At 60.3% G+C, this 27,331-nt stretch overlaps 3 protein-coding genes across 3 annotated transcripts in view; 2 read left to right on the top strand and 1 right to left on the bottom strand.

Annotated features, from left to right (window-relative positions):
• The window catches only part of LOC104027533 (uncharacterized), a 347,867-nt gene that overhangs the window by 14,783 nt on the left and 305,753 nt on the right, over nt 1-27,331 (top strand).
• LOC104026504 (uncharacterized) lies at nt 1,274-23,674 on the bottom strand. Its single transcript, XM_075725293.1, is given in 9 exon segments — nt 1,274-2,297; nt 6,374-6,542; nt 6,545-6,706; nt 6,709-6,870; nt 6,873-7,034; nt 7,037-7,198; nt 7,201-8,219; nt 21,478-22,621; nt 23,641-23,674. Coding segments are annotated over 9 exon segments (4,038 nt in total).
• SH3BP5L (SH3 binding domain protein 5 like) lies at nt 13,341-16,895 on the top strand. The gene is made up of 7 exons (XM_075725334.1): nt 13,341-13,366; nt 14,380-14,840; nt 14,959-15,021; nt 15,314-15,442; nt 15,552-15,713; nt 15,839-16,012; nt 16,246-16,895. The coding sequence occupies exons 2-7, from the start codon at nt 14,625-14,627 to the stop codon at nt 16,657-16,659; spliced, it is 1,158 nt and encodes a 385-aa protein (XP_075581449.1). The 5' UTR covers nt 13,341-13,366; nt 14,380-14,624; the 3' UTR covers nt 16,660-16,895.

Raw genomic sequence — 27,331 nt, 5'->3', positions numbered from 1 at the left:
CTCTCTGGGCAGCCTGTTCCAATGCTTGACCACCCTTTCCGTAAAGAAATTTTTCCTAATTTCCAACCTAAACCTCCCCTGGCGCAGCTTAAGCCCATTTCCTCTTGTCCTATCACTAACTGCTTGGGAGAAGAGCCCAACACCCACCTCACTACACCCTCCTTTCAGGGAGTTGCAGAGAGCGATCAGGTCTCCCCTCAGCCTCCTCTTCTCCAGGCTGAACACCCCCAGCTCCCTCAGCCGCTCCCCACCAGCCCTGTGCTCCAGACCCTTCCCCAGCTCCGCTGCCCTTCTCTGGACACGCCCCAACACCTCCACGTCCTCCTTGTATTGAGGGGCCCAAAACGAAGCCCCTGCTTCGTCGCCCCACAGAGATACTCAACGATGCCGCCGTGGTTTAACCCCAGCTGGCATCAAAGTACCCCAGAGCCGCCCGCTCTGGGATGGGGGAGAGAAGTGGAAGAATAAAAATCGGAAAACTCGTGGGTTGAGATAAAGACGGTTTAATAAGTAAAGCAAAAGCTGCGCCCGCAAGGTAAGCAAAACAAGGGGTTCATTCACTGCTTCGCACGGGCAGGCGGGTGCTCGGCCATCTCCAGGAAAGCAGGGCTCCATCGCGCGTAACCGTGACTTGGGAAGACAAAACGCCATCGCTCCGAACGTCCTCCCTTCTTCTTGCCCCGGCTTTACGTGCTGGGGATGACGTCGTACAGCGTGGAACATCCCTTGGGCCAGTTGGGCTCGGCTCTCCCGGCCGTGCCCCCTCCCAGCGTCTCGTGCGTCCCCAGCCTGCTTGCGAAGCAGAAAAGGCCTTGACTCTGTGTAAGCGCTGCTCGGTGATGACGAAAGCATCCCCGTGTCATCAACGCGGCTTCCAGCACAAATCCAAAACACAGCCCCATGCTAGCTACTGCGAAAAAAATTAACTCTAGCCCAGCCAAAACCCGCACAGGTGCCAACACGCAAATGCTTTTATTTTGGCTGTGATTTTCTTTTGCTCCATCCCCATCCCTTAAAAAGACCCTAAATAGGGTTGAAAAAATAAAGCAATTGAACTGAGACATCTAGAAAAAAAAACATTTTACGGTGATTTCTTTTTTCTTGGGTGAAGCTCATGGGTCTCCCCTCCCTTCCCCTTATCTATAATCTAAGGCAAAAAAACAGAATGGGGGTGTGTTTTTTAAAAAACCACCCCCCAAAAAAACCCCTTCATATATAAAAACATATAGAGAAAGAAAAATAATAGCTGGTGGGATGAGGGTGGATGGGTTGGTTACCCCTCGGTGCTACCACCAGGGACCACCGTGATGCGTGCGTAGGTCTGAGATGCCACCGGGATGGGGACGGTCCCTGGTGGGGTGGTCCCCATCCTCAGCTGGCGCCTCTTGCGACGCGAGACGAGACCGGAGCTGTGCCAAAAGCTCTTGCCGCGCTCGGCGCAACCCTAAGGCTTCTCCTCGCTATGGATCTGCCGATGCTGGATGAGTTGGGTGCTGCTGGTGAAGCTTTTGGGGCAATCCAGGCAAATATAGGGTTTCTGCTCCAGGTGGGACCGCTGGTGAACCACGAGGTTGGAGCGACGGTTGAAGCCTCTGCCGCAGTCGGGGCAGCGGAAATCTCTCTCATCGTTGTGCGCGAGTTGGTGCTTGGCGAGCCTGGGATGGTTGGAAAAGCTCTTCCCGCAGGTTGGGTTGGGATGCTTGCGCTTGACGGCGTGCGTCTGCTGGTGCCGCGCCAGCTGGGAGCTGTCGCTGAAACGCCGCCCGCACTGGGAGCAGCTGTAGGGTCGCTCGCTGGTGTGGGTCCGCCAGTGCCGCACCAGTTGGGAGCTGTCGCCGAAACGCCGCCCGCACTGGGAGCAATCGTAGGGTCGCTCGCTGGTATGGATCCGCCCGTGCCGCACCAGCTCCGAGCTGTTCTTGAAGGTCTTTTGGCACTCGGGGCACTTGTAGGGCCTCTCCCCCGAATGCACGCGGTGATGGATGGTCAACGTCGATCTGTGCCTGAAGCTCTTCCCGCATTCCTCGCACCGGTAAGGTCGTTCATCCGTGTGCGTCTTCCGATGCCGGAGGAGGGTGGAGCTGACGCGGTAGCACTTCCCGCAGTCGGGACACTTGTAGGGCATGTCACCGGTGTGGATGCGTCGGTGGGTGGTCAGGTTGGAGCGACGGTTGAAGCGGCGTCCGCAATCCTGGCAGCCGAAGGGTCGTTCGTCCGTGTGTATCCGATGGTGGTTCACCAACGCCGAGCGGCAACGGAAGCTCTTCCCGCATTCCCGGCAGGTGTTGGGTGCCTCATCGCCCCCGTTGTCCCCTGGGAGAGGGGATTCCCCAGGATGGGTCCTTGGGGACTGCTGCTGGTTGGAGGTTGGGGGTTCCACCGGTGCGTCCGCTTCCTCAGGAGCATCCTGCTCCCATTTCTCCTCTTGCTTGATTGACTCCAGATCTGTTGGGGAGAGAGACCATCCCCAGCAGCCCTCTCCGGCCGGGAGGGGGTTAACGTGGAGCAGGAACCACACGAGTCACAGCTCAGGGAAACGGTCAGCCAGGAGCCAGGCGGCCTCAGGAGAGGATCAAGGCTCCAAGGCAGAAGCCACCTTGAGAAGGGTTGGGGACACGGTGGGAGAAGGGATGGGGTCATGGTGGGAGAAGGTTTGGGATCATGGTGGGAGAAGGGATGGGGTCACAGTGGGAGAAGGGCTGGAGTCATGGTCGGACAAGGTTTGGGGTCGTGGTGGGAGAAGGGATGGGGTCACGGTGGGAGAAGGTTTGGGATCATGGTGGGAGAAGGGATGGGGTCACGGTGGGAGAAGGTTTGGGATCATGGTGGGAGAAGGGATGGGGTCATGGTGGGAGAAGGGATGGAGTCATGGTGGGACAAGGTTTGGGGTCGTGGTGGGAGAAGGTTTGGGGACACGGTGGGAGAAGATTTGGGATCATGGTGGGAGAAGGGATGGGATCATGGTTGGACAAGGTTTGGGGTTGTGGTGGGAGAAGGGATGGGGACACGGTGGGAGAAGGGATGAAGTTGTGGTTGGACAAGGTTTGGGATCATGGTGGGAGAAGGGATGGGGTCACAGTGGGAGAAGGGCTGGAGTCATGGTCGGACAAGGTTTGGGGTCGTGGTGGGAGAAGGGATGGGGTCACGGTGGGAGGTTTGGGATCATGGTGGGAGAAGGGATGGGGTCATGGTGGGAGAAGGGATGGAGTCATGGTGGGACAAGGTTTGGGGTTGTGGTGGGAGAAGGTTTGGGGACACGGTGGGAGAAGATTTGGGATCATGGTGGGAGAAGGGATGGGGTCATGGTTGGACAAGGTTTGGGGTTGTGGTGGGAGAAGGGATGGGGACATGGTGGGAGAAGGGATGGGGACACAGTGGGAGAAGGGATGAAGTTGTGGTTGGACAAGGTTTGGGATCATGGTGGGAGAAGGGATGGGGACATGGTGGGAGAAGGTTTGGGGTCATGGTGGGAGAAGGGATGGGGTCATGGTGCAAGAAGATTTGGGATCATGGTGGGAGAAGGGATGGGGACATGGTGGGAGAAGGGGTGGATTCATGGTGGGACAAGGTTTGGGGTCACGGAAGGAGAAGGTTTGGGGTCACGGTGGCAGGAGATATGGGGTCACGGTGGCAGAAGGTTTGGGGACGTGACGGCAGAAGGTTTGGGGACGTGACGCGGCACGAGAGCCCTGCTTAGGGACAAAGCACCGCCACCACGCGTCCCCAGACGCCCGTCCCCACCGAAGCCGCTTCTCAGCCACCCGCCCCACCCCCCAACTGGCCCCCAACCCTGGGGACCCCTACCCGGCAGGACCACGGCGTCCCCGTTCCTCTCCACGGTGTCCCCACCGCAGGCGGTCGGGACCGGGACGAGCGGTGCCGCAGCGTCCTCCATGGTCATCACCTCCATGGGGACAACCCTAAAGGGGACCCCCCCAAAAGCCAGCACCCTGCTTTCCTCCTGGGTTTGCTTTTTAGGATTTCCCTTTAAAAATGGGGATTTCTGGAAAAAAAAAAAGATTGATGGGGCGGTGAGGAGGATCCTGGGGGGACGGGACGGGGGCTTGGCCCCCCAGGGGCCATCACCGGGAGGATGCTGGGACGCAGGGAGCTGGGGACGGGCATCCCCCCCCCCCCTGCTGTGGGGGGCTCTGGGGGGGTCCCCACTCTGGGTTCGCAGGGGTCCTGGAGGTCTTGGGGTCTCCCAGGGGTTGTGGGGGTCTCCTGAGGATCGTGGGGGTCTCCCTCCCCACCCAATGCAGCCTGAGCACCCTCCTGGGGGTCCTGGGGGTCTCCCGGGGGTCGTGGGGGTCTCCCAGGGGGCGTGGGGTCCATCCCCCTCCTCCAAATGCAGCCCAGTCCTACTCCGGGCTCCTGGGGGTCTCCCAAAGATCATGGGGGTCCCTCCCCCGCCATGCAGCCCGGCCCTGCTTGAGGCTCCCGGGGGGCGTGGGGGTGTCCCAGGGGCTGTGGGGGTCCCCCCCATGCAGCCCAGTCCCGCTCCGTGCTCCTGGGAGTTGTGGGGGGCTCCCGGGGATCGTGGGGGTCTTCCTCCCCCCCCAATGCAGCCTGATGCCGCACGAGGCTCCTGGGGGTCGTGGGGGTCTCCCGGGGCCATGGGGGTCTCCCGGGGGTCGTGGGGGTCCCCGCTACCCCCCACAATGCAGCCCGGCCCCGCTCAAGGCTCCCGGGGGTCGTGGGGGTCTCCCGGGGGGCGTGGGGGTCCCCCCCATGCAGCCCAGTCCCGCTCCATGCTCCCGGGAGTTGTGGGGGTCTTCTGGGGGGTGTGGGAGTCTCCCGGGGGCCGTGGGGGTCTCCTGGGGATCGTGGGGGTCTCTCGGGGGGCGTGGGGGTCTCCCGGCGATCGTGGGGGGCTCCCGGGGGGCGTGGGGAGCTCCCGGGGGGCGTGGGGGTCTCCCGGGGATCGTGGGGGTCTCCCGGGGGGCGTGGGGGTCTCCCGGGGATCGTGGGGGGTTCCGGGGGCCGTGGGGGGCTCCCGGGGATCGTGGGGAGCTTCTGGGGATCGTGGGGGTCTCCCGGGGATCGTGGGGCTCCCGGGGGCCGTGGGGGTCTCCCGGGGGCCATGGGGGGTTCCGGGGGCCGTGGGGGGCTCCCGGGAATCGTGGGGGTCTCCCGGGGATCGTGGGGGGCTCCCGGGAATCGTGGGGGTCTCCAGGGGGCCGTGGGGGTCTCCCGGGGGCTGTGGGGGTCCCCGCCACCCCCCCCAATGCAGCCCGTCCGCGCTCTAGGCTCCCGGGGGTCGTGGAGGGGGTCACCCCCCGCCCCAATGCAGCCCGGCCGCGCCCCCGGGGCTCGCACCCGCCGCTGCCGGGGGTCCCACGCGTGTCTGCCCGGTCGCACCGGGAGCCCCTGACCTAGGAAGTGAATCCACGGCCCGGAGCCGCCTCCCGCAGCTCCGGCCTCGCCGTAACCCTTCAGCTGCCGGCTGGGGGGGGGGGCGAGTTGGGGGGGGGGGGGGCGGGAGGGGTCCCCGCGAAGCCCTGCAGCCCACGGGGACGCCGGCAGCGGGCGGCGCTCCTGCGGACCCCAAGTTAGGGGGGAGATCGGGGGGGTCGCTGAAGCCCCCTCCCACCCCCACCCACTGAAAAAACGGGGGGTAACACCCCCCCCCCAATTCAGCACCGAGGGAGCAGCGCTGCACCCCAGGGTGGCACCGGGGAGGGGGGGATTTTTTTTTTTTTGGGGGGGGGGGGGGGTCCCAACCTCCCAGCACCCAAAGGTTTCCCCCTCCCTTTGCGCCCCAAAAGCCGAGAAGAATCGCTCCATCTCCCCTTTATATCATTTTATTGATTGTTTTATTAATATAAAATGACCCCAAAGTGGTACCAAACCTCCGGTTATTCCCCCCCGCCCGCTCCCCCCCCCCCCCCCCCCAGTTTCCAGCCACCGCGGTCGGCCGCGCCGGGAAGAGCCAAGACGGATTTTTGGGCTCTAAAACTCCCTAAAACAGCATCGTCGAGGAGAAAGCGGTTTTTCACCTCAAAACAACTCAATCCCACTCTGTAGCCCCATTTCCTTCAGCACAGGTTGAAAAATCCCTTCGGAAAATCCCGCTAAAATGCTGGATGTTTCCCCCCTTCCCTCCCAAAAAATAGCCGGGGTCCCATCCCGGCGTGTCCCCTTTGTCCCTCGAGGAGGGCGTCACCGTCATAAAGACTTTATTTTGCCCGTTTTTTTGGAAAAAAAAAACGCCTAAAGATGCTTGGAACAAATATTAAAATTAAAATATTGGATGGGAAGTGAAGCGGTTCCTGAGCTGCCGCCATTTTGTGGTCCAGGAGGAGCATCCCCGGTGGCAGGGAGCTTGGAAAACGGGGTGACCTTGACCGTCCCCCTTCATATTCGGTGGTCCCCGGCATGGGTCCGGCGATGCCGGACGAGATCCGAGCTCCGGTAAAAACTCTTCCCGCACTGGGCGCAGCTATAGGGTCTTTCACCCGTATGGATACGTTGGTGGGTCACCAAGTTGGAGCTTTGGCTGAAGCTCTTCCCGCACTCGGGACACGTATAGGGTTTGTCGCATGGGTCCGGCGATGCCGGACGAGATCCGAGCTCCGGTAAAAACTCTTCCCGCACTGGGCGCAGCTATAGGGTCTTTCACCCGTATGGATACGTTGGTGGGTCACCAAGTTGGAGCTTTGGCTGAAGCTCTTCCCACACTCGGGACACGTATAGGGTTTGTCGCATGGGTCCGGCGATGCCGGATGAGATCCGAGCTCCGGTAAAAACTCTTCCCGCACTGGGCGCAGCTATAGGGTCTTTCACCCCTATGGATACGTTGGTGGGTCACCAAGTTGGAGCTTTGGCTGAAGCTCTTCCCGCACTCGGGACACGTATAGGGTTTGTCGCATGGGTCCGGCGATGCCGGACGAGATCCGAGCTCCGGTAAAAACTCTTCCCGCACTGGGCGCAGCTATAGGGTCTTTCACCCGTATGGATACGTTGGTGGGTCACCAAGTTGGAGCTTTGGCTGAAGCTCTTCCCACACTCGGGACACGTATAGGGTTTGTCGCATGGGTCCGGCGATGCCGGATGAGATCCGAGCTCCGGTAAAAACTCTTCCCGCACTGGGCGCAGCTATAGGGTCTTTCACCCCTATGGATACGTTGGTGGGTCACCAAGTTGGAGCTTTGGCTGAAGCTCTTCCCGCACTCGGGACACGTATAGGGTTTGTCGCATGGGTCCGGCGATGCCGGACGAGATCCGAGCTCCGGTAAAAACTCTTCCCGCACTGGGCACAGCTATAGGGTCTTTCACCCGTATGGATACGTTGGTGGGTCACCAAGTTGGAGCTTTGGCTGAAGCTCTTCCCGCACTCGGGACACGTATAGGGTTTCTCGCCCGTATGGATCCGATGGTGGGTGATGAGCGTCGAGCTCTCCGTAAAGCTCTTCCCGCAGTCGGGGCACGCGTAGGGGCGTTCGCCCGTATGGATCCGCTGGTGACAGATGAGGGTCGAGCTGTCCACGAAGCTCTTCCCGCACTGGGGACACTGGTAGGGTCTTTCACCGGTGTGGACGCGTTGGTGACGCATCAGCGAGGAGCTGTCGTTGAAGCTCTTCCCGCATTGAGTGCACTTATAGAATTTCTCGCCCGTATGGATGCGGCGATGCCGTAGTAACGTCGAATTCTCGCTAAAACTCTTCCCGCAATCCGGACACTGGTAGGGTTTCTCACCCGTATGGATTCGCCGATGACGAATCAAAGCCGAGCTCCATATAAAATGCTTCCCGCAATCGCGACAGACGTAGGGCATGTCGCCTATATGAAGGCGTTGGTGCTGCACGAAGTAAGAGCTGTCACTAAAACTCTTCCCGCAGTCGGGACACCTATAGGGTCGTTCGCCCGTATGGGTTTTCCGATGTCGGATATGGGTCGAACGGATACTAAAACGTTTCCCGCATTCTTCGCAAACGTAAGGTTTCTCCCCCGTATGGATTCTACGGTGTTTAACCAACGTCGAACCGTGACCGAAATCCTTCCCGCAGTCGGGGCACTTATAGGGTTTTTCGCCCGTATGGATGCGCCGGTGAGCCGCTAACGCCGAATTTTGATTGAAGCGATCGCCGCAGTCGGGGCACTTATAGGGTTTTTCGCCCGTATGGATCCGCCGGTGGGTTAATAAAGCCGAACTGCTGCCGAAACTTTTCCCGCACTCGTAGCATCCATAGGGGCGTCCCCCCAAACCCCCTGCTTCCCTTTCTTTTTTTGGGGGGAGCGGTGGATCGGGGGGTCCCCCCCTGCCTGCAAAAGAAGCCGTAGTGGGGTGACGGCGGAGGGGGAGGAGCCCGGGGGGTGACGGCAGCCTCTCCCCCCCCCCAAACCCCACCTGTGCGGGGGTCACCGCTCTCCTCCGTGCCCCCGTTTTGGGGGGCTGCTGGGTCCCTTCCCGGCTCCATCCGTGGTGGGGGTCACATCAAACCTGGGAGAAAACGGGGTGCAAGGGGAAATCGGGGGGACCCATGGAGCTGGACGACCCCCCCCCATCCTTACCCCAGCTTTAGGGGCTACCCTGGCACCCCAAAACAGCGGGGTGGGGGGCGTTGGGGGGGGCCGGGGGTCATTGGGGGGTGCTGGGGGTCTCAGCCACCTCCGGGATGAGTTGGGGTCCCCCCGTCGAAGGTCGCCATCCCCAGGATGATTTGGGGGTCCCCCATTGCAGCCACCCACCCCCAGGATGATTTGGGGTCCCCCCCATTGCAGCCCCCCGCCCCTGGGATGATTTGGGGGTCCCCCATTGCACCCCCCAACCCCCAGGATGATTTATGGGGTCCCCCATTGCACCCCCCAACCCCCAGGATGATTTATGGGGTCCCCCATTGCAGCCGCCCACCCCTGGGATGATTTGGGGGTCCCCCATTGCACCCCCCAACCCCCAGGATGATTTATGGGGTCCCCCATTGCAGCCCCCCACCCCCAGGATGATTTGGGGGTCCCCCCATCACAGCCCCCCACCCCTGGGATGATTTGGGGGTCCCCCATTGCACCCCCCAACCCCCAGGATGATTTATGGGGTCCCCCATTGCAGCCCCCCACCCCCAGGATGTATTGGGGTCCCCCCCATCACAGCCCCCCACCCCTGGGATGATTTGGGGGTCCCCCATTGCAGCCCCCCACCCCCAGGATGATTTATGGGGTCCCCCATTGCAGCCCCCCACCCCCAGGGTGATTTGGGGGTCCCCCCCATCACAGCCCCCTGCCCCTGGGATGACTTGGGGGTCCCCCATTGCAGCCCCCCCCCACCCCTGGGATGAGTTGGGGGCCCCCCATCGTAACCCCCCCACCCCCAGGATGATTTGGGGGTGCCCCATCGACCCCCCCCACCACCACCCCTGGGATGACTTGGGGGTCCCCCCATCGCAGCCCCCCACCCAGGACGATTTGGGGGTCCCCCTCGCACCCACCACCCCCCCAACTCGGGGCACCCTGGGGGGGGCTATCGGGAAAAGGGGGGACCCCCGCGGGGGGGGTCATTGGGAAAAGGGGGGGACCCCCGCGGGGGGGTATCGGGAAAAGGGGGGGACCCCCGCGGGGGGGGTCATTGGGAAAAGGGGGGACCCCCGCGGGGGGGTATCGGGAAAAGGGGGGACCCCCGCCCCCGCGGTACCTGCAGGGGGGGGCACACCCGCTCGGGGGTCCCGGCTGCGGGGGGGGGGTCCCGGCCCCGTGCGGCGGCGCGGAGCCGCCCCCGGAAGCTGAGGCACGAGCGGGTGGGGAGGGGGCGGGGGGCGGGGCCCCGGGAGGGGGCGTGGCCCCGGGGGTCTCGGGGCGGGGGGGGGGATACACGCGCGTGCACGCCCTGCGCAGGGGCAAAGGCGCGGGGGGGGGGGGGGCGTGTATAGGGGTGGGGGTGCCTATAGGGGTGTCTATACGTGGGTGGGGGTGTGGGTGGGGGGTCCCTATAGGGGTGTCTATACGTGTGTGGGGGGTGGGTGGGGTGCATATAGGGGTGTCTATACGTGTGTATGGGGGGTGGGGGTGCCTATAGGGGTGTCTGTACGTGGGTGGGGGTGTGGGTGGGGGGTGCCTATAGGGGTGTCTATACGTGTGTGGGGGGTGGGTGGGGTGCATATAGGGGTGTCTATATGTGTGTATGGGGGGTGGGGGTGCCTATAGGGGTGTCTATACGTGGGTGGGGGTGTGTGGGGGGGGTGCCTATAGGGGTGTCTATACGTGTGTGGGGGGTGGGTGGGGTGCATATAGGGGTGTCTATACGTGTGTGTGGGGGTGGGGGGGGTCTATACGTGTGTATGGGGGCGTGGGTGCATATAGGGGTGTCTATACGTGGGTGGGGGTGCATATAGGGGTGTCTATACGTGGGGGTGGGGGTGGGGGGGTCTATACGTGTGTATGGGGGTGTGGGTGCATATAGGGGTGTCTATACATGTGTATAGGGGTGTGGGTGCGTATAGGGGTGTCTATACGTGGGTGGGGGTGGGGGTGCCCATAGGGGTGTCTATACGTGGGTGGGGGTGTGGGTGCCTATAGGGGTGTCTATACATGTGTACAGGAGTGTGGGTGCATATAGGGGTGTCTATACATGTATGGGGTGTGTGGGTGCAGATAGGGGTGTCTATACGTGTGTATGGGGGCTGTGGGTGCGTATAGAGGTGTCTATACGTGTGGGGGGGTGGGGGTGCATATAGGGGTGTCTATACGTGTGTATGGCAGTGTGTGGGTGCATATAGGGGTGTCTATATGTGTGTATGGGGGTGTGTGGGGGGGTGTGGGTGTGTACAGAGGTGTCTATACGTGTGTATGGGGGTGTGCATGGGTGTGTGGGTGCATATAGGGGTGTCTATACATGTATGGAGGGGTGTGTGTGCATATAGGGGTGTCTATACAGGAGTGTGGGTGCATATAGGGGTGTCTATACGTGTGTACAGGAGTGTGGGTGCGTATAGGGGTGTCTATACGTGTATACAGGAGTGTGGGTGCGTATAGGGGTGTCTATATGTGTGTGGGTGCGTACGGGGTGTCTATACGTGTGTACAGGAGGTGGGTGCATATAGGGGTGTCCATACATGGGTGCATAAAGGGGTGTCTGTACGTGTGTATGGGGGTGTGCGTGGGTGGGTATGCATGTAGCGGTGTCTATACATATAGGGATGTGCGTGTGTGCACATATATGCGTGTATGTACATATGCGTATGGGAGTGAATATAGGTGTATGCATATGTATAGGCATGTGTGTGTCTGCATATATGTGCGTATGAGCATGAATATATGTGTATAGGTGAGTATATATGTGTGTACATGCATATGTGTGTGCATGCTTTGTGCATGTATAAGCGTGTATAGATGTGCATATAGGTATGTATTTATGTGCATAGCTGTGTGCATACACATATGTGTTTATGTGTGTTTGGGTGCGTGTATGTGTGCATAGACGTGTGTATACATGTACATACACATGTGTGCGTATATACCTGTGTGTATGGGTGTGTATATGCGTGCATACAGGTGTATAGACATACAGGCGTGTGTATGTGCGTGTATGTATCTGCATACGTGTGTGTATATGTATGTGTGCATGTGTGTATACAGGTGTACGTGTATGTGCATACCTGCATATTTATACATGTATAAGCACACACGTGTATATATGTATGTCCCTATAGTCACGCCCTTAGAGGGGTGCATATATACCTCTGTGTATGTATATATGTTTGTGTGTCTGTAGGGGTGCATGCACGTGTGTGCACCTATATCCACACCCCATGGGGTGTCTGTGTGCATACACGTCTATGTAGCCTCATGCATCTGTATGTACCTATACGCGCCTATATGTACCTATACGCGTCTATATGTAGCCTCACATGTCTATATGTACCTATACGCGCCTATATGTGCCTATACGTAGCCTCACGTGTCTATATGTACCTATACGCGTCTATATGTAGCCTCATGCGCCTATATGTAGCCTCACGTGTCTATATGTACCTATACGCGTCTATATGTACCTACATGCGTCTATATGTAGCCTCACGCATCTGTATGTACCTATACGCGCCTGTATGTACCTATACGTGCCTATATGTAGCCTCACGCGCCTATATGTACCTATACGCACCTATATGTAGCCTCACGCGCCTATATGTACCTATACACGCCTATATGTACCTATACGCGCCTATATGTAGCCTCACGCGCCTATATGCAGCCTCACGTGTCTATATGTACCTATACGCGCCTATATGTAGTCTCATGCGTCTATATGTACCTATACGCACCTGTATGTGCCTATACGCACCTATACGTAGCCTCACGCGCCTCTATGTACCTATACGCGCCTATATGTAGCCTCACACGCCTATATGTACCTATACGCGCCTATATGTACCTGTACGCGCCTATATGTACCTATACGCACCTATATGTACCTATACGTCCCTGTATGTACCTATACACGTCTATATGTACCTATACGCGCCTATATGTACCTATATGCGCCTATATGTAGCCTTACATGCCTATATGTACCTATACGCGCCTATATGTAGCCTCACGCGCCTATATGCAGCCTCACATGTCTATATGTACCTATACGCGTCTATATGTACCTATACGCGCCTATATGTAGTCTCATGCGTCTATATGTACCTATACGCACCTGTATGTGCCTATACGCACCTATACGTAGCCTCACACGCCTATATGTACCTATACGCGCCTATATGTACCTGTACGCGCCTATATGTACCTGTACGCACCTATATATGTACCTATACGTCCCTGTATGTACCTATACGCGCCTATATGTACCTATACGCACCTATATGTACCTATACGTCCCTGTATGTACCTATACGCGCCTATATGTCCCTATACGCGCCTATACGCGGCTGTAGGCCCCATTTTGGCCTCTGGCAGCCTCATCGCCCGCCGTTCTCCGCAGACCCCGGCCCGGGACCCGCCCCCCCCCCCCCCCCCCGAGCCCCAAATTTCCACGGGGGAAACTCTTACAAACGGGGCCCAACCGGTTTCAACGGCGTTTAGAGGAGGCAGCCGCCATCTTGAGGCGCGGCGGCGGCGCCGTAAAACAAGATGGCGGCGCCCACCTGGGCGGCTACCGCCGCCCTTTCCCCACCCCGTTTTGAGGAGGAGCGGGGCCAGGCGGAGCGCCGCGGCTTCTTCCTCACCGATTCTCACCTCCGCGCCCGGCTGGAGGCCGCCGGGGACCGGGTGGGCCCTGGAGACGGCGGGCGGCGGCGGGGAGCTGGGGGCCGCCATGGCGTACGGCAAAAGGAGGCGGGGCGGGGCGCCGGAGGCCGCTTCCGGTTCCGGTGGCGGGTGCGGCGGGCGTAGCGGGGGGGGCTGTGGAGCCGCTGTGGCGGAGCGGGAGGTAAACACAGGCCGCGGCCCCGCCTGGGGGGGCAAGGGGGGGGCACCGGGGTGGGGGGAGCGTTGGGGGGGTCGGGGGGTGGGGGGGCTTTGGGAGGGGTCGTGGGGGGGGGGAGACGTAGGGGGGATATGGGGGGACAGTGCAGTGGGGGGGCATGGGGGGATATAGGGGTCACTGGGGGGGTGGGGGGGAATGTGGGGGTCCTGAGAGGGATGTGGGGGGCAGGGGGATATGAGGGCAGTGCAGTGGTGGGGGGCATTTGGGGGGGCCATTGGAGGGATGTGGGGGTGGTATGGGGGGATATAGGGGTCACTGGGGGGGTGGGGGGGAATGTGGGGGGTCTGAGAGGGATGTGGGGGGCAGGGGGATATGAGGGCAGTGCAGTGGTGGGGGGCATTTGGGGGGGCCATTGGAGGGATGTGGGGGTGGTATGGGGGGATATAGGGGTCACTGGGGGGGTGGGGGGGAATGTGGGGGTCCTGAGAGGGATGTGGGGGGCAGTGGGGGGATATGAGGGCAGTGCAGTGGTGGGGGGCATTTGGGGGGGCCATTGGAGGGATGTGGGGGTGGTATGGGGGGATATAGGGGTCACTGGGGGGGTGGGGGGGAATGTGGGGGTCCTGAGAGGGATGTGGGGGGCAGGGGGATATGAGGGCAGTGCAGTGGTGGGGGGCATTTGGGGGGGCCATTGGAGGGATGTGGGGGTGGTATGGGGGGATATAGGGGTCACTGGGGGGGTGGGGGGGAATGTGGGGGTCCTGAGAGGGATGTGGGGGGCAGTGGGGGGATATGAGGGCAGTGCAGTGGTGGGGGGCATTTGGGCGGGGGTCACTGGAGGGGGCATTGGAGGGATATGGGGACAGTGCAGTGGTGGGATGTGGGGGGAAATGGAAACAATTTGGGGGTGCAGTGCGCTGGGCGGGGGGCTTGGAGGGATCTAGGGAGAGGGAATTGGGGAGGGGGCACCCTGTGGGGTGCGGGAGGGGGCTGACCTTTTCCCGGTTGTTTTCCAGCCCCCCATCCTGTCTTGGCCGATCCAGATCCCGAGTCATTGTCTCTGGGGGGGGGGTCTCTCTGCTGGGGGTGGGGGCTTGCCCCCGCTCCCCCCCCCCCCCGTCTGGCTCACCCCCAAAATGAAATAGGGCCCCTTGCTCTGCATGGGGTGGGCTGGCGCTGAATGGCCCCCCCCGCTAAGATGCTGGCCCCCCCCTGAAGCGAAGTGGACCCCGACGTCGCCCGGACTGGGGGGGATCCCACCATGGGGGATGTGGAGGAGAGGCTGGTTTGGGGGACAGACGGAGGGGACGGACGTCAGACGCCTCCCGGGGAACTGGGGGTCTCCCCGGGGGCGGACGAGGATGAGGCGGAGGTGGCCGTTTCGGAGGGGGCGTGTGACAGCGAGGACCCCAGGACACCCCCGAAAGCGGTAGGAGAGGAGGAGGAGGAGGAGGAAGAGCTGGACCCCAGGATACAGGTGAGGGGTGGGTGCAGGAAGGGTCTTTTTCCCAGTTTTGGGGGGCAGGGGGGGCACAGTAGATTTGGGGATTGTATTTCTCTTCCCTCACCCTGTGTTTGGCTTCTCCCTTCCCCAGGAGGAGCTGGAGCATCTCAACCAGGCCAACGAGGAGATCAACCGGGTGGAGCTCCAGCTGGACGTGAGCTGCTCCCCAGTCCTTAACTGGGTCCCCCTGGTCCTTAACTGGGTCCCCCTGGTCCTTAACTGGGTCCCCCTGGTCCTTAACTGGGTCCCCCTGGTCCTTAACTGGGTCCCTCTGGTCCTTTACTGGTCCCCCTGGTCCTTAACTGGCCACTTTTGTGCCGATCCCTGCTGGGTTTTGGGCTCGGTGGTATGGTTGGGTGGGAAAACCCGCTGCTGAGGGATCACCCTGGGTGGGATGAGGGACAGGAGGACGCGGGGATGAGATGTTCTTTGCTCCTCACCTCCAGGAAGCCCGCACTGCCTATCGCCGGATCCTTTCCGAGTCTGCCAGGAAGCTCAACACCCAAGGCTCCCAGTTGGGTAACTGCATCGAGAAAGCTCGACCCTACTATGAAGCCCGGCGCCTCGCCAAGGAGGTACCGGCCTCCCCAAGGGGTGCAGAAGGATGGGTGGGGGTCTTGCAGGGTCTTTTTTTTTTTCCTCCCCCTTCCCAGTGTTGTGACGCCCTCCCCGCTCGCCGCGCAGGCTCAGCAGGAGACGCAGAAAGCGGCGTTGCGGTACGAGCGGGCCGTCAGCATGCACAACGCCGCTCGCGAGATGGTCTTCGTGGCGGAGCAGGGGGTCATGGCCGACAAGAACCGCTTGGATCCCACCTGGCAGGAGATGCTCAACCACGCCACTTGCAAAGTACGGGGGGGAGATCTTTGTCCCCGGGAGGGGTGGGATTGGGGCCTGGGAGGAGGCGGCTGGAGGTTGGGGATGAGGGGGACAGGGGGGACCCCGCTTCTGAAGGGGTTTTGGGGGGTCCCCAGGTCAACGAGGCGGAGGAAGAGCGGCTGCGGAGCGAGCGGGAGCACCAGCGCGTAACCCAGCTGTGTCAGCAAGCTGAGGCCAAGGTCCAAGCCCTCCAGAAGTCTCTTAAGCGCGTCATCGTTAAGAGCAAGCCTTATTTCGAGCTGAAAGCCCAGTTCAACCAGATCCTTGAGGTACTGGGTGGGGGACGGACACGGCTCTGCCACTTGCGGTGGGGCCCCTCGGGCTGGTGAGCGGCACGGGGATCCCATTTTGGGGACGATCCTGCTGCTTTCTGCCGGCTTTTGGGGTGAGGCAGATTTGGGGGAGAAAAGGAGGTTGGTGGGGTCTGCCCCACGTTTCAGGAAGGGATGTGGGGACACTGAGATGGCCGTGGTGGCCGGTGCCATCTCCTGTCCTCCTGCAGGAGCACAAGGCCAAGGTGACGGCGCTGGAGCGGTTGGTGTCACAAGCCAAAACACGTTATTCGGTGGCCCTGCGTAACTTGGAGCAGATCAGCGAACAGATCCATGCCCGACGTCTCCAACGCCTCATCGTTCGCCGAGCTTCGCCGGTGGGAGCCGAAGCCAGTCCTCAACACGCCGGTACCGAGGTGGGGGTGACAGGAGGGACACATTTGGGGGCTGAGTGCCCCCCAGCCGACACGCTTTCGGTGCTCAGCCTTCAAACCATCGCCTCCGACCTGCAGAAGTTCGACTCGGTCGAACATTTATTGGGCTTGTCGGACGCTACCAGCCTCAACAGCGACGAGCTGGAGGAACGGGAGCAACGCCGGGGTGGGCAGGGTCACTTCAAACATCACCGAAGCATCAGCCTTTAGCCCCCCCCTCCCGAAGCCCCCCTCCCCTGTAGCTTCTCCCCTCCCTGGGGAACCCCAAAAAGACGGAGCCGAGTCAGTGGGTGCTGCCGTTATCTCCCCCAGAGGCTGCAGGGAGGAGGACGGAGCTGATGGGGCGACGCTTGGAAGCCCCTTGTTGACGAAGGTGACACCGTCGGGGGCCAAAATTTGGGGGGTGGTTGGGATTCACCCCTCCGAATTCGGTGGATGAAGTCGGGGGGGGGGTCGGTGGGAGCCGTGTCCCGTGGCACCGCCTGTGCCCGCCGTTGGGATACTGCGTCACGCTGCCCGTTGGGTGTTGGCAGCGAGCGGCTGGGTGGGCGAAGCCACGGACGAAGCTGCTCAGTCGCGGCCCCTCCTTGGCGCAGGAGCTGCACCCCTAAAATGGGGGCGGGGGGGCTGTCCCGGGGACCCTGCCTGCCTGGGTTGGGAGGGGGGCAGCAGCATCCCCCTGCCCGTCCCCCCTCCTTTCACCCCCTCCAAATTTCAGACGATTTTTTGGGGTTATTTTCCCCCTTTTCCAGCAAAAGGCGAGGCAGAAGCTGAATTGCACTAACAGGAGGGGGGGCCCCCGCAGCCGTTTCGGAGGACGGGGTTGGGGGATGCTGCGGCTGTGCTGGGGCTGTGATGAGAACCACGCTGGTTCGAGGCAGCCCCGGGGGCGGTTGGAGTGTATTTTCCAGTGAGTAAAATTTATTTCCTTCCCCCCACCACCACCTCCATGTGTTTTTTTTCGCTCGGTTGCACCCCGGGTACCCCAGAAAACTCCCCCCCATGACCAACCTGATCTTGCTTGGCCACCCTGAGCTCTGTGCTTGGCCACCCTGAGCTCTGTGCTTGGCCACCCTGAGCTCCGTGCTTGGCTAACCTGATCTTGTTTGACCAACCTGAGCTCCGTGCTTGGCCACCCTGAGCTCCGTGCTTGGCCACCCTGAGCTCCGTGCTTGGCCACCCTGAGCTCCGTGCTTGGCCACCCTGAGCTCCGTGCTTGGCCACCCTGAGCTCCGTGCTTGGCCACCCTGAGCTCCGTGCTTGGCTAACCTGATCTTGTTTGACCACCCTGAGCTCCGTGCTTGGCCACCCTGAGCTCCGTGCTTGGCTAACCTGATCTTGTTTGACCAACCTGAGCTCCGTGCTTGGCCAACCTGATCTTGCTTGGCCAACCTGAGCTCCGTGCTTGACCAGCCTGATCTTGCTTGGCCAACCTGAGCTCCTTGCTTGGCCAACCTGATCTTTTATGACCTGGTGACCTGTCTGGTGGATGAAGGAAAGGCTGGGGACGCCATCTACCTGGACTTTAGCAAAGCCTTTGACACCGTCTCCCCTAATATTCTCCTTGGGAAGCTGGCAGCTCATGGCTTGGACGGGTGTACTCTTCACTGGGTAAAAAACTGGTTGGGTGGCCGAGCCCAGAGAGTTGTGGTGAACGGAGTTAAGTCCAGTTGGCGGCCGGTCACGAGCGGTGTTCCCCAGGGCTCTGTTTTGGGGCCAGCCTTGTTTAATATCTTTATCGATGATCTGGATGAGGGGATTGAGTGCACCCTCAGTAAGTTTGCAGATGACACCAAGCTGGGTGGGAGTGTCGATCTGCTGGAGGGTGGGATGGCCCTGCAGAGGGACCTGGCCAGGCTGGACCCATGGGCCCAGGCCAACTGTGTGAGGTTTAACAAGGGCAAGTGCCGGGTCCTGCACTTGGGTCACAACAACCCCATGCAGCGCTGCAGGCTGGGGGAAGAGTGGCTGGAAGCTGCCTGGCCGAAAAGGACCTGGGGGTGTTGGTCGACAGCGGCTGAACATGAGCCAGCAGTGTGCCCAGGTGGCCAAGAAGGCCAACAGCATCCTGGCTTGTGTCAGGAATAGTGTGGCCAGCAGGAGCAGGGAGGTGATTGTGCCCCTGTGCTCAGCGCTGGGGAGGCCGCACCTGGAATGCTGTGTCCAGTTTTGGGCCCCTCAATCCAAGAAAGACATTGAGGTGTTGGGGCGTGTCCAGAGAAGGGCAACGAAGCTGGTGAAGGGCCTGGAGCACAGGGCTGGTGGGGAGCGGCTGAGGGAGCTGGGGGTGTTCAGCCTGGAGAAGAGGAGGCTGAGGGGAGACCTCATCGCTCTCTACAACTACCGGAAAGGAGGGGGCAGTGGGGGGGTGTTGGTCTCTTCTCCCCCGGAGTTAGCGATAGGACGAGAGGAAATGGGCTCAAGCTGCATCAGGGGAGGTTTAGGTTGGATATTGGGAGAAATTTCTTCATGGAAAGGGTGGTCAAGCATTGGAACAGGCTGCCCGGAGAGGTGGGGGAGTCCCCATCCCTGGAGGGGTTCAAAAAACGGGCAGAGGTGGCACTGGGGGCCATGGTTCAGTCTGGTCTACCCTTGGTTGGCTTAGAGTGGGCTTGGTAGTGTAGGTTAATGGTTGGACTGGATGATCTTATGGGCTCAAGCTGCGCCAGGGGAGGGTTAGGTTGGAAATTAGGAAAAATTTCTTTACGGAAAGGGTGGTCAAGCACTGGAACAGGCTGCCCAGAGAGGTGGGGGAGTCCCCATCCCTGGAAGCGTTCAACAAACGGGCAGAGGTGGCACTGGGGGCCATGGTTCAGTCTGGTCTACCCTTGGTTGGTTTAGCGTGGCCTTGGTAGTGTAGGTCAATGGTTGGACTGGGTGATCTTAAAGGGCTTTTCCAACCTCAACGATTCTACGATTCGATGATTCTATGATGTTCTGGCATCTGGGGAGTAGCTCGAAGCCTCGAGGTGGGGTAACGGCTTCGGGAACGGGATCGTCGCGGCTCTACGGCGGCGGTTTTGCTTCCCAAGGTTTTAAAATTCCATCACGGGGACGGGGTCGAATCCCTGACGCTTGAAAAACCAAGCCGATAGCCCCAGATATTATTAACATAAATAAAAGTGACTATTATTAGTAATTACGTTAATATTCACGCCCTAAATTTGCTTTATTAACAACTAAAAAAATGACACGTGGTTTTTAAGTATCTAAATTCCCTTCGAATTCCCCAAAGGGTGATTTTAATCAGTTTAGTTTGCTCATTTACTCAATTTTTTTTAAAGCCTACGGATTGCCTTCAGGCTGGGGTTGCATTTTGGGGTCACGTCAGGCTATTTTGGGGGGGTATAAGGTGCTGCCCCTGCTCTTCCCCTTGGGTTTTACTCGGCGTTTCGGAGCCAGCTCGAAGGATTGGAGGGAAAAGAGGAAATTGGGGGGAAAATGGGGGGGGGTTCAAGGCCTGGATTTTGCTGGGGGGGGGGGGGGGGCACAGGGGACTGGGACCCCCCCCAAATTTGGGGTTCCCTGGGATTTGTGGCTGGGAAGGGAGGAAGCTGGTGGCACCCCAAGGGAGTTGGGGGTCCCATCGCTGGCCCCCCCACCCCAAAACATGGTGGGGTGTTAGGGGGGGCCTGCTCACAGCACCCCAAGGGAGTTGGGGGTCCCATCGCTGGCCCCCCCACCCCAAAACATGGTGGGGTGTTAGGGGGGGCCTGCTCACAGCACCCCAAGGGAGTTGGGGGTCCCATCGCTGGCCCCCCCACCCCAAAACATGGTGGGGTGTTAGGGGGGGCCTGCTCACAGCACCCCAAGCGATGTGGGGGGTCCCATCGCTGGCCCCCCGAGGGATGGGGAGGGTCCCAATCCTGGCCCCCCACCCCAAAGCACTGTGGGGTAGGGTGCCCCTCACCCCAAGGGATGGGGGGGGGGGTCCCATCTCTGTGCCCCCCACCCTAAAGCACAGTGGGGTGGCTGGGGGTGCCGGCCCACAGCACCCCAAGGGATTTGGGGGTCCCATGGCTGCCCCCCTCCCCCCAAACGTTGGGGTAGGGTCCTCATTCCCTCAAGGGATTTGGGGGTCCCATTGCTGCCCCCCACCCCAAAACACAGTGGGGTGGGGTGCCCATCACCCCAAGGGATTCGGGGGTCCCATCGCTGCCCCCCAACACAAGTCACGGGAGGGCGGTCAGGATGACAGCGCCGAGCCAGCCGCGTCCTGCGGTTACAAATATATTTTCCTCCCTCCAGCCACGCACATTTTTGGGGTCTGCCTCGCTTTTTTGGGGGGGTCACCCCCTCTTTTTTTGGCGGTGATGCTCAAGAGCATTTTTCTGGGGGGTCAACCCTCTTTTTTTTTTTTGGCGGTGACGCTCAAGAGCATTTTTTTGGGAGTCACCCCCTCTTTTTTTTTTTGGCGGTGACGCTCGAGCATTGTTTTTGGGGGTCACCCCCTCTTTTTTTGGCGGTGACACTTGAGCATTTTTTTGGGGGTCACCCCCTCTTTTTTTGGCGGTGATGCTCAAGAGCATTTTTTTGGGGGTCACCCCCTCTTTTTTTGGCAGTGATGGCTCAAGAGCATTTTTTTGGGGGGTCAACCCTCTTTTTTTTTTTTTGGCGGTGATGCTCAAGAGCATTTTTTTGGGGGTCACCCCCTCTTTTTTTGGCAGTGATGGCTCAAGAGCATTTTTTGGGGGGTCAACCCTCTTTTTTTTTTTTTGGCGGTGATGCTCAAGAGCATTTTTTTGGGGGTCACCCCCTCTTTTTTTGGCGGTGATGCTCAAGAGCATTTTTTGGGGGGGTCAACCCTCTTTTTTTTTTTTGGCGGTGATGCTCAAGAGCATTTTTTTGGGGGTCACCCCCTCTTTTTTTGGCAGTGATGGCTCAAGAGCATTTTTTGGGGGGTCAACCCTCTTTTTTTTTTTTTTTGGCGGTGACGCTCAAGAGCAGCGCCGGGGCAATTCCTCCTCCTCTCCCGCTTGCTTTTCCCCACGACCTGAGCCCCACCCTAAATCCTTCTCCTCCCTGGGCGGCTCGTGGAGCCGCTGATGCTTGACCAAGCTCGACCGGACGCTGAACCTCTTCCCGCAAGCGGAGCAGGGATACGGTTTCTCTCCCGTATGGATCCGTCGATGCCGACTGAGGTTGGAGCTTTGAACGAAACGCTTCCCGCAAGCCGGGCACTCGTAGGGTCGCTCTCCCGTATGGAGCCGCTGATGGATAACGAGGACGGACCGGGCGCTGAATCCTTTTCCGCATTCCCCGCATTTGTAGGGTTTTTCTCCCGTGTGTAATCCTTGATGCCGCACCAAGCTGGAGCTGACCCGAAATCGTTTCCCGCACTCGGTGCACGTATAGGGGGTCTCGCCGGCGTGGGATCGCCTATGGATGAGGAGATCCGAGCTTTGTACGAAGCTTTTCCCACATTCCGGACACTTATAGGGTTTTTCCCCTGTATGCCGACCTTTGTGGCGGATGAGATGGGATCGTTCGTTAAAGGATTTCCCGCAAAACGAGCAGGAAAAGGGTTTTTCGCCGGTGTGGGTTCGCCGGTGCTGGATGAGATCCGAGCTTTGCCCAAAACTTTTCCCGCATTCTGGACATTTATAGGGTTTTTCCCCGGTATGGATACGTTGATGACGGAAAAGGTTGGAGCGAGCGCTGAAGCATTTCCCGCATTCGGAACAAATATAGGGAACGTCATCCGGGCGGCTCCGGGAACGCAGGATACGATCAGCCTTCAAGCTTTTCCCATAAGGAATTTCCATCCCGTGCAGGTGTTGATGACGGAGGAGGTTGGATCGACGGCTGAAGCATTTCTGGCATTCGGGACAACGATGGGGTTTTTCGCCCGTATGGGTTTTTTGATGGGAATTCAGGTGGGAATTCCAGGTAAAAGTTTTCCCGCATTTTGGACAGGGATAAAGTCGCTCTCCAGAGTGGATGCGTTGGTGGCGGAGGAGGTAGGCGCTGTGGTTGAAACTCTTCCCGCATTCGGTGCATAAAAATCTCCTCTTATCCCTCGGGATTGGGTCCTCCAGGGTGTCGAACCCCTTTCCAGGGAGAAGGGGGTGAGCCGAACCTGTTCCCGCGGGATTTTCCTGATGGTTCAGTGTGGTTGCGCTCATCCCAGCGCTGGCTGGTCCTTCGCCTGCTGGGAAATTTGGGATGAGGGCTAGGAAGGATAGGGGGATTTGGGGAGGAACGGGGGGATTTGGGAAGGCAACGAGGGAGGGGGGATTTGGGATGAGGGCAGAGCGGGATGGGGGATTTGGGAAGCAGCAAGGGATTGGGGGGGATTTGGGGAGGCGGGGAGGGATGGAGGGATTTTGGGGTGAGGGCAGAGAGGGATGGAGGGGATTTGGGAAGGCGGGGAGGGATGGGGAAATTTGGGATGAGGGCAGGGAGGGATGGAGGGGATTTGGGAAGGCGGGGAGGAGGGATGGAGGGATTTGGGGATGAGGGCAGGGAGGGATGGGGGGATTTGGGGAGGCAGGGAGGGATGGGGAAATTTGGGATGAGGGCAGGGAGGGATGGGGGGATTTGGGGAGGCAGGGAGGGATGGGGAAATTTGGGATGAGGGCAGGGAGGGATGGAGGGGATTTGGGAAGGCGGGGAGGAAGGATGGAGGGATTTTGGGATGAGGGCAGGGAGGGATGGGGGGGATTTGGGGAGGCAGGGAGGGATGGGGAAATTTGGGATGAGGGCAGGGAGGGATGGGGGGATTTGGGGAGGCAGGGAGGGATGGAGGGATTTTGGGATGAGGGCAGGGAGGGATGGAGGGATTTTGGGATGAGGGCAGGGAGGGATGGAGGGGATTTGGGGAGGCAGGGAGGGATGGGGAAATTTGGGATGAGGGCAGGGAGGGAGGGGGATGTGAGGTGGCGGGGAGGGATGGGGGATTTGGGGAGGGATGGGGGGGATTTGGGAAGGAAGTGAAGGACGGGGGATTTTGGGAGGTGGCGAAGGATGGGGGGGATTTGGGGAGACAGCGATGGGGGATTTGGGAAGGAGGTGAGGGATGGGGATTTGGGATGAGGGCAGAGAGGGGTGGGGGGATTTGGGAAGACACGGAGGGATGCAGGGACTTGGGGAGGCAGCAAGGGATCCCCGATGCTTGCGTGGGGCACCGTGGGAAGGGGGAATTTAATAGATTTTGCGGGATGCGGGGGGGACACACGTGGACCTGCTCACCTGGAGAGGCCGATGCCTCGTGGTTCTCCTGCATGGCCGGTGAAACCCCGTCCTCCTCCAGCCCCCGAAACAGCAAATGCCTCGGGCGGTCCCTGCGATCCCAAAAACCCGTGACCTGGAGGGATCCAGGGATGGGCAGGAGGACGTGAGGTCCCTCGGGGCGGGGTGGGGGTCCCCGTTCAGACCCCTGAGGGATAAATGCAGTTTGTGCGTTAGTTTGTGGTGGTTAAAAGGGCAAAGCATCCTCCCGGAAGGGTGCGGGAGCCGTTTCACCAGTTCCTAAAATAATTTGCGAGCGGAACGGGAGGGAAATGGGGTGCTGAAGCCCAGGGGAGGGGAATGCTGAGGCTGGGGGCTCTGTGTGGGGTTCAGAGCTGGGCTGGTGCCTGGTTTTGGGGGTGAGGGGCTCAGCTCCCCTACTGTGTCCTGACCAGAGCATCCCCGGGGCTGAGCAGGGCATTCCTGGGAACAGGACAAAGCATCCCGGGACTCGGCAAGGCAGCTCCGGGGCTGGCTGGAGCATCCCCAGGACTGGGCAGAGCATCCTTGAGACCGAGCTGAGCGTCCCGGGATCCAGTGGGGCACCCAGAATCTTGCAGAGCATCCCCGAAACCAAGCCGAGCATTCCCGGGGCCCGGTGGAGCATCCCCGGGATCCAGTGGGGCACTTGGGACAGGGCAGAGCATCCCTGGGCCAGGCCGGATTGTCCCAGGACCAAGCAGGGCAGCTCCGGGACTGGGAAAAGCATCTCCGGGACCGAGCGGAGCAGCCTTGGGACCAAACCAAGCATCCCCTGGACCAGGCAGAGCAGCCCTGGGACCCAGCGGGACGTCCCTGGGGATGGGCAAAGCATCCCAGGATTGAGTTGAGCATCCCCAGGACCGGGAAAAGCATCCCTGAGGCCAAACTGAGCATCCCCAGTACCCAGCTGGACATCCCCAGGACTGAGCTGTGCAGCCCTGGTAACCGGGCAGAACATCCCTGGGATATCCAGTGGAGCAGCCCTGAGACTGGGGCATTCCCGGGACCAAGCTGGGCAGGCCTGGCACTGGGAAAAACATCCCTGGGACAGGGAAAAACGTCTCCAGGACAGAACTGAGCATCTCCAGTACCTAGCAGGAGATGGGTGGAACATCCCGGGACTGGGCAAAGTGTCCCGGGCCCCAGCGGGGAATCCCTGGGACCGAGCCGAGCAGCTCCAGTACCAAGCTGGGCAGCCCCAGGATCGGGAAAACCATCCCTGGGACTGGGAAAAGCATCCCCGGGACCCAGCAGAGCATCCCTGGGACCGGGAAAAGCATCCCTGGGACTGGGAAAAGCACCTCTGGGACCGAGCCGAGCATCCCTGGTACCCAGCAGGGCATCCCCGGGATGGAACCGAGCAGTCCCAGGACCAGGAAAAGCATCCCTGGGACCGAGAAAAACATCCCTGAGACCAGGAAAAACATCCCTGGGACTGGGAAAAGCATCTCCAGGACAGAGCCGAGCATCTCTGGTACCCAGCGGGGCATCCCTGGGACGGAACCGACCATCCCTGGGACCGGGAAAAGCATCCCTGAGACCGGGAAAAACATCCCTGGGACTGGGAAAAGCATCTCCAGGACCGAGCCGAGCATCCCCAGTACCCAGCGGGGCATCCCCGAGATGGAGCCGAACAGTCCCAGGACTGGGAAAAGCATCCCTGAGACCGGGAAAAACATCCCTGTGACTGGGGAAAGCATCTCCGGGACCAAGCCGAGCATCCCCGGTACCCAGCGGGGCATCCCCGAGATGGAGCCGAGCAGTCCCGGGACCGGGAAAAGCATCCCTGGGACCGGGAAAAACATCCCTGGGACTGGGAAAAGCATCTCTGGTACCCAGCAGGGCATCCCCAGGACGGAGCTGAGCAGTGCTGGGACCGGGGAAAAGCATCCCTGGGACCGGGGAAAAGCATCCCTGGGACCGGGAAAAGCATCCCTGGGACTAGGAAAAGCATCCCTGGGACCGGGAAAAAACATCCCTGGGACTAGGAAAAGCATCCCCGGTACCCAGCGGGGCATCCCTGGGATGGAGCCAAGCAGTCCTGGGACTGGGAAAAGCATCCCTGGGACAGGGAAAAACATCCCTGAGACCGAGAAAAGCATCCCTGGGACCAGGAAAAACATCCCTGGGACCGGGAAAAGCATCTCTGGTACCCAGCAGGGCATCCCCGGGACCAGGTGGAGCATCCCCTGTACCCAGCGGGGCATCCCCGGGAAGGAGCCGAGCAGTGCCGGGACTGGGAAAAGCATCCCTGGGACCGGGAAAAGCATCCCTGGGACTGGGAAAAGCATCCCTGGGACCGGGAAAAACATCCCTGGGACTGGGAAAAGCATCTCTGGGACAAAGCCGAGCATCTCTGGTACCCAGCCGGTCATCCCCGGGATGGAGCCAAGCAGTCCCGGGACCGGGAAAAGCATCCCTGAGACTGGGAAAACCATCCCTGAGACCGGGAAAAACATCCCTGGGACTGGGAAAAGCATCTCCGGGACTGAGCCGAGCATCTCTGGTACCCAGCGGGGCATCCCCGAGATGGAGCCGAGCAGTCCCGGGACCGGGAAAAGCATCCCTGGGACCGGGAAAAACATCCCTGGGACTGGGAAAAGCATCCCTGGGACCGGGAAAAGCATCCCTGGGACTAGGAAAAGCATCCCTGGGACCGGGAAAAACATCCCTGGGACTAGGAAAAGCATCCCCGGTACCCAGCGGGGCATTCCTGGGATGGAGCCGAGCAGTCCTGGGACTGGGAAAAGCATCCCTGGGACAGGGAAAAACATCCCTGAGACCGAGAAAAGCATCCCTGGGACCAGGAAAAACATCCCTGGGACCGGGAAAAGCATCTCTGGTACCCAGCAGGGCATCCCCGGGACCAGGTGGAGCATCCCCTGTACCCAGCGGGGCATCCCCGGGAAGGAGCCGAGCAGTGCCGGGACTGGGAAAAGCATCCCTGGGACTGGGAAAAGCATCTCCGGGACTGAGCCGAGCATCTCTGGTACCCAGCGGGGCATCCCCGGGATGGAGCCGAGCAGTGCCGGGACCGGGAAAAGCATCCCTGGGACTGGGAAAAGCATCCCTGGGACCGGGAAAAACATCCCTGGGACTGGGAAAAGCATCTCTGGGACAAAGCCGAGCATCTCTGGTACCCAGCCGGTCATCCCCGGGATGGAGCCAAGCAGTCCTGGGACCGGGAAAAGCATCCCTGAGACTGGGAAAACCATCCCTGAGACCGGGAAAAACATCCCTGGGACTGGGAAAAGCATCTCCGGGACTGAGCCGAGCATCTCTGGTACCCAGCGGGGCATCCCCGGGACGGAGCCGAGCAGTGCCGGGACCGGGAAAAGCATCCCTGGGACCGGGAAAAGCATCCCTGGGACCGGGAAAAACATCCCTGGGACTGGGAAAAGCATCCCTGGGACCGGGAAAAACATCCCTGGGACTGGGAAAAGCATCTCTGGGACAAAGCCGAGCATCTCTGGTACCCAGCCGGTCATCCCCGGGATGGAGCCAAGCAGTCCTGGGACCGGGAAAAGCATCCCTGAGACTGGGAAAACCATCCCTGAGACCGGGAAAAACATCCCTGGGACTGGGAAAAGCATCTCCGGGACTGAGCCGAGCATCTCTGGTACCCAGCGGGGCATCCCCGGGACGGAGCCGAGCAGTGCCGGGACCGGGA

This window comes from Pelecanus crispus, chromosome 29 (genome assembly GCF_030463565.1).
Source record: "Pelecanus crispus isolate bPelCri1 chromosome 29, bPelCri1.pri, whole genome shotgun sequence".
Classification (NCBI taxonomy): domain Eukaryota; kingdom Metazoa; phylum Chordata; class Aves; order Pelecaniformes; family Pelecanidae; genus Pelecanus; species Pelecanus crispus.
Note: the sequence above shows the minus strand (reverse complement) of the source record. Positions and strands in the feature narration are given on the sequence as shown.